This window comes from Talpa europaea, assembly GCF_964194135.1.
Source record: "Talpa europaea genome assembly, chromosome: 5".
In the NCBI taxonomy this organism is placed as follows: domain Eukaryota; kingdom Metazoa; phylum Chordata; class Mammalia; order Eulipotyphla; family Talpidae; genus Talpa; species Talpa europaea.
The window spans coordinates 134428604-134446353 of record NC_140071.1 but is presented as its reverse complement, the minus strand read 5'-3'; the positions used below and the strand labels follow the sequence as shown (position 1 = coordinate 134446353).

The window sequence follows — 17750 nt, the reverse complement described above, 5'->3', positions numbered from 1 at the left end:
CTTTTTAGAAATCCAACTTTTAATCTGTAAGAAACAGGATCATGTTATGAAATGGAACTTAACTTTGGCATGGAATGAAAAAGCCATTCTTTGTAAATATAAGCATTATAAGTATAAAATGGAAGATTTTTTTCCACTTCAGAGAATCTGTGAAATACAAGATTATCGATCAAAATGTTGAGAAATATATGGGTATTAACATCTTCACGTACTCCCTTCCTCCCTTTCTACCTTCCTCCTCACCTGTTTTTCTAGCATCCCTGCCTCCCTCTGTCCCTCTATCCCTCCTCCCTTCTTCCTGTTGTATGGAAAACGCCATGAGATGATTTGTTCATCACGAGAATATGGTTCTGAATCACTGTGAAAGCAATAAGTTTTAATCACGCCTACACACCGTGAGCACACACTACTTCCTGCCTTGCCAGTTTGCTGCTGTACCCCTAGACTTCACGTGAGCAGAGTGCAGAGAGGCAGCCTTCCTGGGATGCTCAGTGATGCAGTAGCACCTGCTTACCTGGGATGAAAGCCTTGAGAATGGGCACCACACAGGTTGTATTCCCAGGTCTCATGTTGCTTAATCAAACTGTTCAAATGACACAGAATGTAATGAAGGGACTAGTTAAATCAATGGATATTAATTAAGAAGAATAAACTACATTGAAGCTACATTGAAAAATTGGAACATATGTGACATATATTTTTCTTTTATATACTTCACAGAAGATGCCTGCAAATAAGTCTCCATGCAGAATTATTAATTATCGATTCAGGGTATTTCTAGGCTGGTGCATAATGGCCTGGGATATAAATATATAATATATATGTATGTACAGGGACCAAAAACTTGTGAGCTTGTCTGAAACTTGCAGCTTTTCATAGGATTATGCTGCAGCCATTAAAGTTCTGTTTATGGCCTTTTAAGGAGATCCAGGCCACTTCTGGGCTTTACTAGTGAGAATCATCTTATTTTTGCAAATATCTTGCTAACACAAATACAAGAGTGTGAGAAAGTGATTGAAACTTTACAGGGTTGTCAAAAAAAACTTTTGGATCTTTTGTCATAGCTGTAAGGAGATGCTTATATGCGCATTGAAATATGGTTTATGCCTTGATTATGTTGAGGAGAACCAAGAGCATACCATAGAAAATCTAGGTAGATTTTTTTCATTCACTTTCTGATATAAGGAAATTGCAGAAGTGTAAAGGTAAGGGCTTATACTGGTCTTTTCCTACTGATAACGGTGTGCTTCTAAGACAAACAGCTTTATCCTCTAAAAGTTTTAGTATCTTTCATCTGAAAACTTGGCATTTGAAATTACATTTTGTTCTAGCCTCTTTGTCATTTGATGTTCATTTTTTTCTCGAAAAATGAGTCCTGAAATCATGACTGAAATAAAGACATGTAAGCATCCTGGAAAATAAACCTGTTCACTTAGCTCTCTTCAAGTCTCTACTAAGTTGCTATAAAGAAAATACTCATTTCAGTTTCGAAAATGTTTTACCACAGAACCTACATTGGGTGGATTTGCATTTGTGTTAGCAAGAAGTGGCCTGTATCTCCTTAAAAGGCCATAAATAGAACTTTAATGGCTGCAGCGTAATCCTATGAAAAGCTGCAGGTTTCAGACAAGCTCACAAAAGTTCTTGGTCCCTGTACGTACATACATACATTATTGCACTCTTGTGAAAGAGTCTCTGAAAAGACAAGTTTACTTCTGAATCATTCTCTGCACGCACAACATCAGTCACCAGCCTGGGTCAGGCTGAGTCCGTCGTGTGCTGGGGTTAGTTGTCAGTTGCTGCAAGCGTTCAAGTGGAGAGCATGTTGGGCCCAGGTCTGCGGGAAAGCACCCCTTACCCCTCTTCATCATGGATATAACGCATCCCTCTTCGGACTAATCCTCCCAAGTTTTCAGGCAACACCCAACACTTCCTAACAGGGCTAATCTCCCCAGAAAGACTGGGAGCCCATCTCAAAAGGATTGTTTCCTGGTGTCTTTACAGCCAAGTTTAAAGTCACTGAGATATTTTCTTGGGAAAGTTTCTTTAAGAACACATCAGACTTACTAACAGGCAGTGCGTAGACTACATGAGATAAAAATGCTCTAGATGATCAAGCATATGCTTCACGTAATCTAGGAAGCCTTTAAATGTCCCTTATTCTCACCTGTTTCTAATACATGGGACTATTTTAAATTACATTTACATCATATAAAACTTTAATGCGAGTACACTCCTAGAAGGTTAGCAGGACATGGAATTCATCTGAGAGGGTTTCTCATGCAGTGTTTTTTATGGGCCTAGACATTGAGCGGTGGTGAGAAGGCCTGTTTGCTCTCTGTGGACTGTTGTATAAATTCTGAAGCAGCAAGGCTGTTTATTTTTCCCACATCTGTTTTGGGCTCATCCTTTGTGACAGTGTTTGCTGGATGCTGTGTCCTTTATACCTCCCCTGAAATGCCTCGTTTAGTTTGCACTGTTGCAATGTATTTGTGGAAGCAGCGAATGTCAAATATTTTACATTGAATTCAGTCTTTCATTCCTGTTGGATACCTTTCTGCTTGAATCATGTCTTCTAGACTGACTTTCACAATTTTACATGGCATGAGAGACTTTTCTGCAGGGACTTTATATGTACATATACATACATACATATATATATTGCTCTTATTTTCAAAGCCCTTTAAGGTCGGCTGGACAGGAAGTGATATTGGTGAAAACACTTTGAGAATGAAGATTTGGTTATTGATACAATTGGAATATCGCCTTTAGATAATATTTACAAAAAATTACTTGATTGTGCTGTTTGCACCATTTACCCTGAATGCGGGCAGGTGGTTCTGGAGCTTTAACTGTACAACTGCTGAAAACTCTGGCAGAGGAGCACAAGTTGCTCAGGCACCATTTCATTTTATATGTTGTTGCCTGGCGTTCCACAAAAAAATGGGGGAAAGTCTCTGGCGGTTCTGTCGATGATGTTTTCTGAACAGAGAGGAACACCTCTCTTCTTTCCCTTTCAGAATCAGAACCAGTAGGTAAGTGTGACAGTCAGAAATCCTTGGCTTCAATCTCATGTGAGATTTGGGTCAAATTGCTTGTCTTTCAAAACTCCAGTGTCCTCATCTTGAGAGCTGAGATCATCAAGATGGCTCAGGGTGACAGCACATGGTTTCAGGAAGAAAAGGTACACGTTTCACCAGATGCTTCTCACATACTTGGCAATGATGCTGATTATACATTTCCATATCTTCCTCTTTCTCAGAAGCAGAGTTAAGGACTTACTTTAACTTACGGAGACAATAAAATGTGGACAATGAATCTGACTCTTATGCCTCCATATTTACCATGACTTTTATTCTGATTTTTTTTTCTTATAGGAGATGATCAATAGAAGAGTATATAGAAAGTACAAAATCCCCTTTGAATTTTGATTCAGAGTTTTTTCTTGCTATTTCTCTGAATCTACATGTAAATACTGAGAAGTAAGGAATGTAAAGAGGAAAGAACATTTAGATTAATAATAATCTATTTTTCTACCAGAGTATACCCATGAATTTTTCATTAATATCACTGCTGAAAATATAAATTTCATGGTATGCATCTAGTCCCAGCTAAATGTTCAGCATGTTTGCTTTAAAAATGTAAGAATAAAAATATTTTAAAAAGACAAGTGGAAATTTACCTGAGAAGGGAGTACTTATGTATGAGAAATAGAATCTTGTGGACGATAGCGCTTGCTAAGGCAGGATTTGTCTGTGGCTGGTTACAGAGGGCATGCTGTTAAAATACCTTATATTTACAAGACAGGTAAATGTGGGCACAAATTGTTCCCTGGCTCTTGGTAAAATTGTTTTCATTTTATATTTTGGATTGGGGTGGAGGTTGAAAATATTAAATTGATTTGAGGTGAAAGTTGGAAATATAAGAGACTGAACCTCTCCCAGTGGACAGCGCACCGGTGATAATTTGAACAGAGCTTGTCAGTTGCGCTCAGGTTGCTCTTCAGACTGAGCGGGTTAAGAATCATCATTTCAGAGACCTGTGGTGCTTTGTGCAATACAGAAAGATCATTCTCTCCACTGAAGGTCAAGCTCAAAAGTCACCAGCAGTACAGAGGACAGGACATGGCCACTGGGATATCTCTCATTTGCCCTAAAAAAGAAAAAAAAAAAATCTCGAGACCCCTATCACATACCTTCCTAAAACCACAAATTACCATCTAAAGAATTCCACCAGCCAGCCCTGATATCTTGTAGCCAGATTCTGCATAATTGGTGATGACCCAAGAGGTGAGTGAGGTAATCTTTTACCTCTCCTTGGATGTCATTTTTTATCTTTGTTCTGCCTAAAGGTACTTGATCCATTTGTTCAGCTTAATGGAGTGAACATATTGGTCCTGTAAATCCTCCTTTGAGGATTCACTTCATATTTTTCATTACTACTGTTTTCCTATTCTGGGACCATCAGATTTTAACTTTTAAATCTCATTTGCATCAGTTACTATTGTGATACTGGGATGTCTAAGCACAGAGTATTCTGCAACATCAACACGTGACGTCCTGTTTCCTTCAGCTCTTTAGAAATTGTTATGCACCTCAGTAGCCATTAAAGTAAGTCTAGATGGTTTTTAAAAAATGCTCTTTAGTTTAAGGGATTTAATTTTAGATCATCATGTAAAAAACCTTGCTTTAATTTTTTTTTTCTTTCATTGACTATTTTGGAAGAGTTTCACTTTTTCTTTTAAGGCTTGTGTTTCCATTTATTCTTAGTGCAGAAGAGAAAGAATCAGCAACCAGAAGTATATTGGTGCTTTTTTTTTTAAAGATTTATTTATACAAGAACCGGGGTACAGGCCAGATGCGCGGGAGGGTGAGAGGATTCACCAGAGACAGAGCAGGGAGCAGAACAGGCAGACTGACGAAATACACTGCTGAGGGGAGCAGCGGGCGCAACAGAAGAGGTCTGTCTCACCATATGGGACCCTCACCGGCAGGCCGGGATCAAAAGGGCGCTGCAGAGGCTGTGGACAGCTTCACAGCATGGCGCTCATCCACCTGTGCCACCAGGGGGGGCCTTATATTGGTGCTTTTTTAAAGAAAGGGACTTGTTCACTCTTTTCCATGCATATAATTACAACATCATTATCTGCACTTTTTCTTAATACCACTTTGTTTCACATGCTTGGTTGGCCTAGACATATTTAGACCATAATAATTTCTTTTGGAATCATGATAAGCTACTTGAATTCAGAGAAAAACATTTCATACGTATTTTCATTTTTCTCTCCACTTAGTTGTTTAAATAGATTTTTAAAATCACCAGTGAACCATAGAGCTACTTTTTCTAAAAAGAAAACTTAGTGTTTGGTATTCGGTGGTTGGCTAATAAATGTTTAACAAATGGGCTGATTTTTAAGAAGTGGGCTATGTAAGATTGTTTTCTTCAAGGGGAGATTGGTGAAAAGGAAAATCTCCCCATGCTATTATTTTGAATTACTGTTGAGTACTGTTTAGACTGTGTCTTTTTGACAGGACCGGTTCAGAGGGTATATTCTGGAGTCAAGTTTTAGTTTAACTTTCTGTGAGCTGTGTAACAATGGTACCTGCTCATGGGTTGGGATGGCTGTGAAGAATGAATAATACTCATGACTGACATCACATGGTAAGCTTGACACACGTTAGCTATTACTTTTGCAGTGAATTAAGAAACACTGGCAACATGAGAACATTAATTAAGAAATAACTAATAATACTTAGGAAAAAAATACTGCTTGTACCCAATCTCAAATAGCTCCTTTCTCACAATATCTGAAGAAATTGAGTTGCAGGTGTTAGTTCCTTATCTGTCTGAATTTGTTTAGACATCCTGAATTTCTTCCAACTTCTTGATAATGTTGACAGGTGAGGAGAGTGAGGTTGATGGAGGGAAAAGGAGGTAAAGCTGTAGAGAACCTATGAGAGCAGTCTTGGTTGGGGGGTGGGGGTGTGTTGGCCAGGGAGTGAGAGAAAATCTAGGGCAGGTGCCTCAGGGAGCACGTTGGAGGAAAATTGGTCAAATATAAAATACATATGCTAAGGTTTTGCTGAACTGTATCAAAATGCATAGAGGACAGTTTGTTTGCAATCATCATTTCCCAAGCACCTACTGCGGGCCAGAGAAAAGGGAGGGAATACAAAGATAGGGTCTTTGTACTTGAACTTACAGCCTAGTAGGAGATCGACCAGTACATGAGTTAATATAAGTTGGTGTGAGGATGTAAGAAAAGTACCATTTGGAGAACAAGAAAGGCAGTCTGTATAGAACTTGGCCTTTGCAGAGACTTGCATTTGAGGGAGTGAGTTTTGTGGCTGGAGACCATGGACCCTGTGGGGGTGTCCACTGCTTTGGATCAGACATTCCCCTCTGAGTTGTCCTTCATTCATTGCATACTCTTTTCCTGCCCTCAACCCTCAGATTTTAAAACTTTATAAATCGAAACATTATAAAAGCCCAGGTCTCTGCCCTCTTACAAATTGGGATTGGTTCTTTGAAGAGTGGAATTCTTTTGGAGAATGATTGCTTCCTTAAAAATATTCTGATGATTGTTATTGTGAATGTGTCTATTTTCTTTATAAGAGTAAATATAACAAGGTCATAATTTGGTTATATTTCATTAAAGTTCTAGAATGGTAGACTCTGGGAATACCCTTTCCTCAGAATCATGCCCAGCAATGAAAAATAAATAAAAACTTTTGGTATTCCTTTAAATTTAACCTTGTTATGTGATTCATTCATTAGAATTAGTATAAGTAGGAATAATCTCACCCTTTCAGTAATTTTACCATTTTCCTCTAATTGTCTTGGTGCACTTTTTATGAGCATACATTTTATTAAGTGCTGGGAATGTTTCTGTAGCTGACCAACTTCCTAATAGTAGGAGTTGATCAAGCAAATTTTATGATTACCATCATTGCCTTGTGGCCTTTTAGAGTTGGAAGAAGTTCTGAAATGCACTTGGTCCAACTTTTTACATCAAGCAGGCAGTTTTTTATTACATCCTTTGCGGGAAAAGAAAAAAAATGCAGAGTCCACTTGCATTGAATAAGGAGTTGAGAGCTTCCCCTGACAGATCCATCATTCCATTTCTTAATGTCTCTTGTTCTTGGAAGCAGTTACCTTATGATCTTAAACACTCTAATCACTGGTACCATTTCTACCTGCTGTAGACAAAATATATATCATTCTGCTTCCACCTGGCGATCACTTAAATATGTCGCGATTGTATGTCCCCTTTTCCTAGCTCTTTAATATTATCTTTAGGACTTCAGAAATATCTCCACTTTTTCCAGGGTGATGTTAGATCCCTGACCTCCTTTCTCCCCTTTAGAGCTATAACAAATTATAAATCATTGAAGTACCTTTTGCATGACTTGTCATCAATGTATTTAAATTTGGGAGAAGCGGAAAGAGACAGTTACCTATTTTTACTGAGATGGTAAATTCCATATTTTGATGGGACTGGGATGAATTTGCCCACTCTTCAGCATGCTTGTTATAGGGTAAGGAAAAAATGTCAGGCTTTTCTACCCTCCTGCCATCAGGATAGATGATGGATCCTTGCGGTCCTGAATGCATGCCTGATGACGGGCACCTGGAGTGGGGTGTGGGCCTAGGTAGATGGGATTCACCTGGGCTAAGAAGGGGGCTTTTAAGGGCGGAGTCATGGGGATGCCAGCAGAAGCCGAAAGAGAAGCCGAGAAAGAAGTAGCAGAAGCCGAGAGAAGCAGAGAAGGCCGGAGAGCCCAGATAGAGTGAAGACTTGCTGGGGGCTGGGAGGCCTCCCAGCCCCCCAGCACCCCTGCCTGCCGTGTACCTAGTAATCCCAATAAAAGCCTGCAAAACCACTGAGGACTCCGAGATTCCTCCTTTACCCGGTCTGCTGGATCATAGAAAACCTGCTCCGTGTCATTCCTGCCCCTACACTTGTGTAATTCAAAAGAACTTAGTTACAAAGCATTGGGGCTTGAGTTAGAGTTGCTATTAAATTCTTTTCTAAAACATTTCAATTCAGTTAACCATTTAAAAATCATTATTTAAACATTTTTCCCCACTACTATTACTTGCAACTCAGCTTCAAATTCAGTTGTGGCTTAAACTTTGCTGGTTTTCTTCTGACTTTGCCTATGGAAACAAACTACACCAATACTGCTTGCATGGATTTCCCTGAAACTAAATGAAAAACCAATGGAATTGAAATTATCATCTCCCCACAAAGCCTTGGCTGAAAATGTAGGTCCTGTGGGACAGTGTCTAAATTATATTAGGGCGCCAGTCACTGTGGAGTTTCTACTGTTTCCCTAACTCACCTCAAGTAGACACCAGAGTCTGACTCAAGAAATCTTGTTTCATTGTGTATATTCTGGTTGAATGATGTTGCATGGGATGTGATTTTAGAGTTTAGGCCGCAGTAATCATCCTCTGAGTAAGCATAATGGAAAATTGCTTTAAGGAGTCATGTAACAAAAGGTGTAACCGACTTTTGATTTGCAATGCTTGAATTCTCTTGAATGTCTTTTCATTCTTTCCTGCAATACAGGGTGAGGCATGACACTACTACATCACAATCTGACTGCCGGGTATTTTCTAGGTAACATACACTTTGTTTTTGTTTTTCTCAAAAGGCGTTTAAACAGAAATCACCTTCAGCTGTTTCCTGAATTGCTGTTTCTTGGGACTGCGAAGCTATACAGACTGTAAGTAGACAAAACGGTTATTGTTGCTTTGTGTTTTATTGCATGTATTTTGGATCTGTTTCCCTGTGCTTTCTTGGAGTCGCTTCCTCAATAGTTTAATGGATTAAAAGTATGCCCTTTTTTTGGTATGGAAATTTCTAATTGGTTTTCCAGTGGTTCCGATTGTTTTATTTGGTTAGCATTTACTGATTGATGTGTTATTGTAATTGTGTAATATTCTTTTTTGGTTACTCGCCGATGATGAGAGATGTGCCTTACTTCTTTTGGGAAACTTTTGATTAAGCTCCGAAGGGGAAGCTTGTGCTGCTTCCTCTCCAGAGGAAATTGGCAGTGTTTTCTTGTAAAGTTTGGAGTTCTTAATGTCAGCTTTTTGATATTGTTTCTGAACTCAAGTAGTTTACTGGTCTGGAAATATTATAAGGTATTTTAAAAGGGTTGTAAATTTCCTCTTAAATGTTCCTTTTAAAGCCAGAATTCCAAAATCTGCAATATGAATGACTGCAATTAGGCAAGGATTTCATATTGAAATGTGACAGGGATGACAATTGGGAATGCTCCTTCCTTTGGAAAGAACTTAATGTGGGTTTTAGGCAGAATCAATTTTCCCTCCCTGGTCAGCTTATTTACACACCTCAGGTGTACTAGTGAAGACACATTTCTGAAATCATTTAAAATTAGATTTGCAGCTATAGGAATGATCTTCTGCAGGTGGAAAATAAGCTACAAAGAATTGGGAAAATCAACAGCAGTGATTTTTGATATTAATGGGTGCTGAGAAGAGACTGTGGCATAGGTAGAATAGATTGCTCAGCACAGCTCCGGCCTGGATGCTGGGGAAGCCCCACATGGTCATGTTTGTAGGCAAGGTGAGCAGATTGCTTTTTCTTGAACTTGATTTTGTGGCAAAGGCTTCATAGCCTGCTAGATCAATATTGTTGTCAATTCCAGAAGTCGGAAGATATCATCCCATCCCCTGGGTCTCTGCTAGGTCCTTTTGATACCATAGCTCACAGTAGGGAGTTTTCCCAGTAGACTAGGGGGCTGTCAGCTGACACCAGATCTTCTCTCTAGAGTGACTTTTCTGTTACTGTTCCTGCCCTTTCCCAAAGGCACCTAGCAGGATTTCTCCTCTTCCTTGTGTTCCCTATTCCCTGCCGGCTGATTGGCTCAATTGAAATTACTGTTTAAAAGTCAAATAAAGAAACCTCAAGTTTGCCTTTTTAACAAGAATTTTCTGGGGACTATTTTTACCAAGGAAATAATATTTACACTGTTAGAAAGATTATAGGTATTTATATAATTTGAGACTTAAGTATGTGAGCGTAGTTTCTGAGGATGGTCATAGAGATTTTTTTTTTAATAGTATTCTATTTACTGCTTTAATTTTTGATGACTGAGGGTGTATTGTAGAATTAAATTTAATGCTAATATACAATGAGTACTATTTAAACTACTACTTGTATTAATTGTTTACACATATAAAAACAGTCCCCATTTTCTAGGAAATTGTGTTTTCCTTGTAGCTGTGAAGATATAGGATAAACAGAATGACTGCAATCTAGAATTAAAATTATGAAGCTGAAGGGGGGTGTGCAGGAAGTAACTTTAAATCTCTCTTGAGAATATTTGATTCTTAGTCTAGAAGTATTTGAATTTTTTTTAAGATTTATTTATTTATGCATACAAGAACTGGGGTACAGGCCAGAGGTGTGGAGGGTGAGAGGATTCACCAGAGATAGAGTGGGGAACAGAATAGGCAGATTGACTGATGTACACTGCTGAGGGGAGCAACAGGCGAGTCAGGAGAGGTCTGCTGTGCCATGTGGGTAGCTCCCTGGGCAGGGATTGAACTTGTGCTGCAGAGGCTGCAGATTGCTTCATAGGTTGTGTCCTAACCCCTTGTGCCACCAGGGAGGCCCTGTTTGAATTTTTTTAGGAGGCCTCAGGTGGTGGTATCCAGTACAGATTATATTCTCTTTCACATTTTGTCCTCTTTGAAACTATCACACAGTGGACCATGAGAATTTTTTTCTTATGCTTTGTTATGATTTTAAAACTTTATGAAGCTGCTGTATGAAAGAAAGAGACTTGAAAACTTTAAGAAGTGAATCAAACGAACAGATCCCATAAAAATATAAGGTAGCCTTTGCTAGTGAATTAAAAGCATATCAAAAACTGGGCAACAGGTAGCTAGAAAATGTGTTCAGAGCTCTGATGTGTCTGGTTGGCTCAGAGGGTCCTCTGGGGGTGTGTGATGGGAGATAAAGTTTTGTTTCTTAGATAAGACTAGTTGCAAGAGGAAATTGAATGGTATCAAAATCCTGAAATGAGTGAGATCTTAGTGACTTGATGTTTAATATTGATTGGAAACAGAGAAACACAGAGGTGTAGATTTCATCTTTTTTTGTTGAGATGCTGTCGGCTGACTCTAATGAGATTTTAGCAATGATTAGTGATGACTGTTCTCTTCAGAGGATAAGTTATAAGTGACCTGTCACAACTTTTTGATGATGGTGATTGCTAATGAATCAACATCCTTGCTGAAGAGCCTTTACTAAATAAAGGAACAAAAGTTTGTGAAGCTGACTGCTCATCTGCTGTAATTTCTACCAGAAGGACACAAGTTCAGATTTTCTTTCTAGGGTACAGGTGCCTTGTTGTTCCCTTGAAACAAATGTTCTTACAGATGGAAAATGTGCACAAATCTACATGTGAGAATGATTTCATTTAAAAATGAAACTTTTGCAGGAAGAATGAGTGAAAGAATAAAGATATGGGACTTTTGATAAATAGCAAGAAAAGTATGTTGGGACAGGGAGAATCTTGGTTTGTTGCATGGGCAATGTAAGCTGGCCCACTGAGTAAGGTGGCACAGCCATGCAGCTCTAGAATTTAAGAAAGAAACAAATCTAGAATTTATTTTCTCTATCAATTGTTTCATAATGCTAACTTCTATCTCTTATTTCATTTTTAAGTTTATTGTGCCTTTCACTCTTCCTTAATGCTTTTTTCCCCTGGTGCATCAAACAGCGACAAAGTTAACTTGTTAAATACATAATTCATACACTGATGTTTCATTTTTATCATTTTTTTGCTTTGGTTAGAGCTAGTTTCATGTACTGAACTTGATGCAGCTCTTCATTGTACTTTTATCATGAAAAGTCACCATTTGGCTCTTAACTGAAAATGAGATGCCAGGTGAAGAAGCACATGTTTTTTTGGGGGGGACCCTAAATGCAATATAAAAGAAAAGAGGGTACACTGTATATGAATTATGATCCGACACGGTTGGTTGCTGCTAGCGGCCAAATATGCTTTTCCTTTGCTGTCTGCTCCAATTTCTCTGTGGACGGATTGGGAGAGCACTGCATGTTCAGGTCAAGATGTTTGCTCAGAAATAGTAGTACAGTTGCAGCTGTGTTTGTTGGAGCAGGAGACTAGTTTAAATAGCATTACCATTTATCCAGTCCATTAACAGAACTCTGTAAAATAATACCAACTCTGCATCAACTACAGGACAGTGTAATAAAATTACAAGCAGTTGTTGACAGATGGAAAGTGTAAGTAAAGGGAAAGCAAAGCAAAGGGCGAGGGGTTGGAGGTTAAGAGACAGCCCATAGTTTTCTTAACTTAAGTAGAAACTCCATCCTTTCCTTTCTCCTACTCCAAAACTGAGGTTTTATTTTTATTGTCAATTTCAAAGTGGAGAAAGTGATTTTTCAGAGCAATCAAGAGCTGGTTAACTGACAGCTTTCAGTGATGTGTGAGATGGTCTATTATGATTGATGGAAATTGATGAATAGCAGTTATGTGTCTGGGTAGCATATGTTAATCTTTCTGATAAATGTAACCTTAAAGGTGACTCACTAGTGATTCTCACTTTTCAACTTGACTTTGCAACTACTAATCTGGGCTTATTCAAGAGGGATTTCAATGGTAGTGCTGTGGTAGAACATTTGGTTATAAATATTTGTTTTGTGGTTTTCAGTTTATTTCTTTGAGTATTATTATATTTACTCAGGTTTCTAACATAAGCTAATGTATCCAGAGCACATGCAAAAGCTTATTTTTCACTTGTATCTATTGAGGCAAAGCAATGCTAACCATCAAAAATAAATACATAGGCTCCAGTGATTAATTTTCTTTCTTAAATAAAAAGTTTTTCTTTCTGGTTCACACTGGGCTTTGGAGCCATAAATTCTCTAGCATTATAAATAGTATTTTTAAAGCCAAGGACTCTCTTTGTGGTGCAGTGACTAATGACCCGAGGCAATTAGATTTTGACCACTTAATTTGCTTGGTCAGGTCCAAATTCATTTGCTGTCAGATAGCATCTCAGATTCTCAAAATTGTTTTGATGATAGTAATTGAGACTTTTGTAGAGGGGAACTTAATTTTTTGTTCATTAGGGGAAAATTAATTTTCTAACTATAATATGCAATTAAGCAGAGTTTATTTCCCTTTCAATCACTCCCATCGAAGGGACCTTATTTTTTTTAATAGTTATGAGTTACATATGCACATATTACAGAGGTTTCTATGATTCAGAAAAATAATAAAAGAGCAAGTAGGAATCCACTATCTTAACCAGATAGAACCATTAGTATCCTTACTGTCAATTATTATTACCTTAGTTTCCTTTCTCTGTGTTTATGCATATAAATATTGGTGCACATGTATTACAAAAACATTTTTTTAATACCCCCAGGGTCTAATATAAGGCTTGACCTTTAGAAGCTCTCAGTAAGTGTTTGATGTATTGAGTTAAATCTCTGTCGGGTTCAGGGTGTGTAACTTGAATGAGAAGAGAGTAGCACTGGAAGGCATATGAATAATGAAGAGCCAAATTAAATTTAAAGGATAACTTGGCTAATTAAATGTTTAGTCCCCTTAGATTTTCTCAGCACAGAAGGGTTTTGGTAGACACAGCAAAATAAAAAAAAGTGCTCCGTTTTTCACCTAAGAAAATTTGCCTTCCTTGAACAGAATACTATGCTTATTTAAAATGGATACCCCTGTTCTCTGATGTCGGTTTAGTCGCAGGATTTTCGTATTCAAGGATGAAAGCAGAACACCACAGTGGAGCCTAGGTAGAAATTCCTCTTGAATTAATTTCTGCCAGCTCTGATTAAAGTGTGCGCTCCTAGAGGTGTCAGGTGCCATAGTTTCCTGCTTCATTTTACTCTTGGCCCCTTTGGCCCCTGCCACAATAAATCCCACAGCAGTGGCGCAGGAATTACAGGTTACAGTTGCTACGGTTACCGTTGTCCAGCCAGACTGACATCATTACTCATCAGCCAGTGGCCATGATGGCTACCACTGATCTCCAAGGCTGGGAAGAGCCTCAAGTGTGGAGGATGAAAGCCCTTCAGAGGCGTTGTGTCAGCGTGATGGTTTGGTGAAGGCTGCACTATCTTATACTCTTAATACTGATACTTCCCTACTGGCACCGGGCTTTTTAACTTTGCAAAAAAAGGACCAATGAAAGATCAAACTTAGAAACACATGAACATTCAGTGGTCCCAACACTGAGTACTTTATTACTTGTGAAGTCACTTGTTCCTTCCTTATTACCATTGGATCATTGGGTCCCAGGGACTCAGCTCTTGCCACGTAGAGCATGGAGATATTGTGCAGTTTTCAATTAAAGACATTCTTATTACTTAATGTAAGGTTCATTTTTAAATCAGTAAACGCAGACTTGTAATAGGGGTATCAGATCCAGCAGAGTATTCATTACCACATGTATGGGAAAGAAAAAGACAAGTTAATGGGTAGGATCTACTTTTGGTTTTATTTTGAAATCAACATGTAATTCTATGATTAATAGTTATAAAGACAGTGAAGATTAAGATTGCATTTGAGATTTTGCCAGGCCTTGTGTTGATGGTTTTTACTTCAAATAGAGTAGAAGACGTTATATTGGAGAAAGCCAGAGATTGGCAGATTTCAGCTGTGGCCAACCTGCAGATTAGATAGACTGTGTGAGTGCAAAGTCCGCAGTCTACTTGGTGACATAGGAAAGTCAAGTGCAAGGAAGTCTTTACCATTCAAGTGTGCTTGCTTCAATGGCCACTTTCCCAAATGGAAACATGTCTATCTCTGCCAGTCAGTACTCATGCTGTGGAGCTTGGATTTGGAGAATATTATGAGAGATATTGGGGAGAAAAACTGGATTCTAAGGGACCTCGCACAGTATATGATATTTGTGGACCTCAACCACTGCTAATAAGCCAATCAATGAGTGTTCATCAAGGGTGACTCTGTTCTCTGAAACATGACTTTAAGTCTATAGGTTTCGTGTCAGAAAGATATAATTGAATATAAATCATCAAGGAATATTTTAAACTTCATAAATTTATAAAATTGCCACTGCAATTTCAAGATTATATAATTTGGTGATAGACGTTTACGTAAATATTATTTCTAGAAATAACTGTCTATAGGGTGTTAGTTATATTGAACTATTTTTAATATATTTACATTTTTTAAGACATTGAAATCAGTGATCTTATAAGAGAGGTGGCATTAAAATGCTGGTGGCTCTCCTCTCTTTGGAAATCAGTTGAGTCTCTGGAGTCCAGTTTCTTTATCTGTGAAATGGAAATGAGTATAATATTTATCTCCCAAGTGTATTTCAAAATATAATTCAGACTCTGTTCCAAAGAGCATCTTAAACTTTCCATGTAGGAAAGAAACTACATTTGTATTATTATTGTCCTCTCATTGCAAAGGAAAATGACAAGTCACACAGCTATCTTTGCTTGTTGCCACTGTTGTCAGCAACTGTCCTTGGTTCTGTCACCCCCTGTTGCATCATTCTCAGCATGATAACAGGTGCGTAAGCTTAGCCACATTCATTCTTTTGCCACAACAAACTGATAAAACTGTACCTCTGTACCATTTTATTCCTCCTTGCTTAGCTGCAGAAGACACCGTATAGCCAGAATGCCCTTACTGAGATCTCGTCACCCTTTTTCAGTGATGATTCATACAGTTTTAAAATTCCTATAGAAAATGAAATAGAGGTGGAAGGAAAGAGATGATGACTCAGGAATATTTATGTCAGCCCTCATGTTTACATTGTTGCTTTAATAACGTGATGTCCTAAATGACAACATGAAGGGAAAATAAGCATTAGGTAAAAATTGCTGAGTAAGCCCCTCAAATGGTGGGTAACTATTCTGCGGGTTTTCCAGAAGACTCACTAAGTTGCTAAAGAACATTTTTATGACCAATTACAGTTTCAGTTTTTAAAAAAATATAAGATAACTATGCCCTTGTTCTTATAACATACAGATATGATTTAATCTGTCATTGTAAATAACCTGCATATGTGCCTTTAAGTGCATTTTTAGAGAAAATATTATGTTAAAATACAGTGCGAATTATAAACAATTTAACACTTTGGATTTAAACAGTAGTTGATAATGGAATAAATTTGAGGCAGAAGTTAGTTTGTTTTAATCATCAGGCCAATAGCTCCTGTAAGTACATTGGCATGAATGACTGTGGTGCGTGTTTGTCCCTTCACTGCCTGTTGCCCATAACAAAATTAGTTGCTATCATTGAATTCTTTACATAGAGTATTACCCATAAGATATTTGATCAGTGGTGATATAATACACTTTGGGCAGATGTGCCAAAAGAACCTACATTCTAGAGAATGAAGTTATGAAAAATGAAATGGTCTGTTGGTGATAGTCCCGACCCCCCCGAGTTCTAGGGCACAACATGTCTGCACAAAATGTTATTAAGAGAACATGTGTGCCCCTTGAAGTGTCCCCCAAATGAATGTGTACAGCTAAATATGGCAACCTTATTTAAGTGTTTAAAAAAAAAAAACTTAAAGAAAAGTGAAATAAGTAAGTCTGGAAGCAGAATGGGAAAAGATAGCTTTGCTCGTCACGATAGGTTTCTGCTACTCGTGAAAGATTAAAGCTTGAAGTATGTGAATAGCTGAGAACAGCACAGAAAAAGGTTGATTGCTTCCCCTCCAACAGTTCCAATTGATTGAAAAAAGCCTAATTTAAAGTTCTGTTTGTTCTATGTCTTAAACCATCAGAATTCTCTTTTAGGGCCCGAGGAATGCTCTGGAAGAAAAAGAATCCGAGGATAAAAAGTCATTGCAAGCCAACAATTGTTCCTAATCCTCACAAAATGCTGGAGAAATTAAATTTATTCTTTATTGCTCAAAGTGTTACCTAGGTCACTGGGCGATGGGAAAATTGGACTGGAAGTCGAGTAGGAGCGAGCTTTGTTTGTGTCTAGATGCTTAACCTTAGACACGACAAGGCATCTCAGAGTGTTGTGGGAACTTGGTACAGAGCGTTAACACCCAGACTTTTATTACCCGGATTTATAATAGGCTGTGCTGTCAGGAGATGAAAATGTTGTGTTTACATTTCAGTGTTAAATGATCATTTAATTAACACCTAAGGAAAAAAAAAAAACTTGTGAAATTCTTAGCTGCCTTTATTGTTGGTTTCCTGGGAGGTTTTAATATCCAAGTTTCATTGAGATTTCTTTTTGTAAGTAGACACACACAAGACATTATAAACTTTTTAAGGAAGACAAACAGTTTAACCTTGACCCTTTTTTTCCCTAAAATATTAATGTGAATTACACTTTAAAACATGTTCAGTTTAAGAGGTTTTTTAGACTACTATATGAAAAATATGTCTTAATCAAACACTTTATTTTTGGGTAAACAGTGGATATTATCTAACTGACATACTAAATTTTCTGCTGTGAAACACTTGAAATGGCTTGTTTTTCCAAAGTGCACTATTTTTTATTCATACTGAAACAAAAAAAAAAGTTACCCCCTTTTTAAAGTTTAAATTCAAATGCCTCAGGATAAAACCTGCTTTCTGTATTATGTGTGGGAAAACAGGATTGAATGTTATTAAAATCTCTTAATAGACAACCCTGCTTTGAACTAAGAATTATATTCTCATTCACAAAATGCTGCTGCCCTTTCTGTGGGCACTTTGTATGCTGCTATATTCTTTCCTT

General features: G+C 37.9%; 1 protein-coding gene across 3 annotated transcripts in view; it reads left to right on the top strand.

The window, feature by feature from the left end:
- The window catches only part of SLIT2 (slit guidance ligand 2), a gene marked incomplete at both ends in the record, with an annotated part of 302355 nt that overhangs the window by 7028 nt on the left and 277577 nt on the right, over positions 1–17750 (top strand). For all 3 annotated transcript variants that reach the window (XM_084234111.1, XM_084234110.1, XM_084234109.1), the window contains one exon: positions 8661–8732. In XM_084234111.1, the coding sequence (XP_084090237.1) occupies positions 8661–8732 (72 nt within the window). The remainder of the gene's footprint in view (positions 1–8660; positions 8733–17750) is intronic.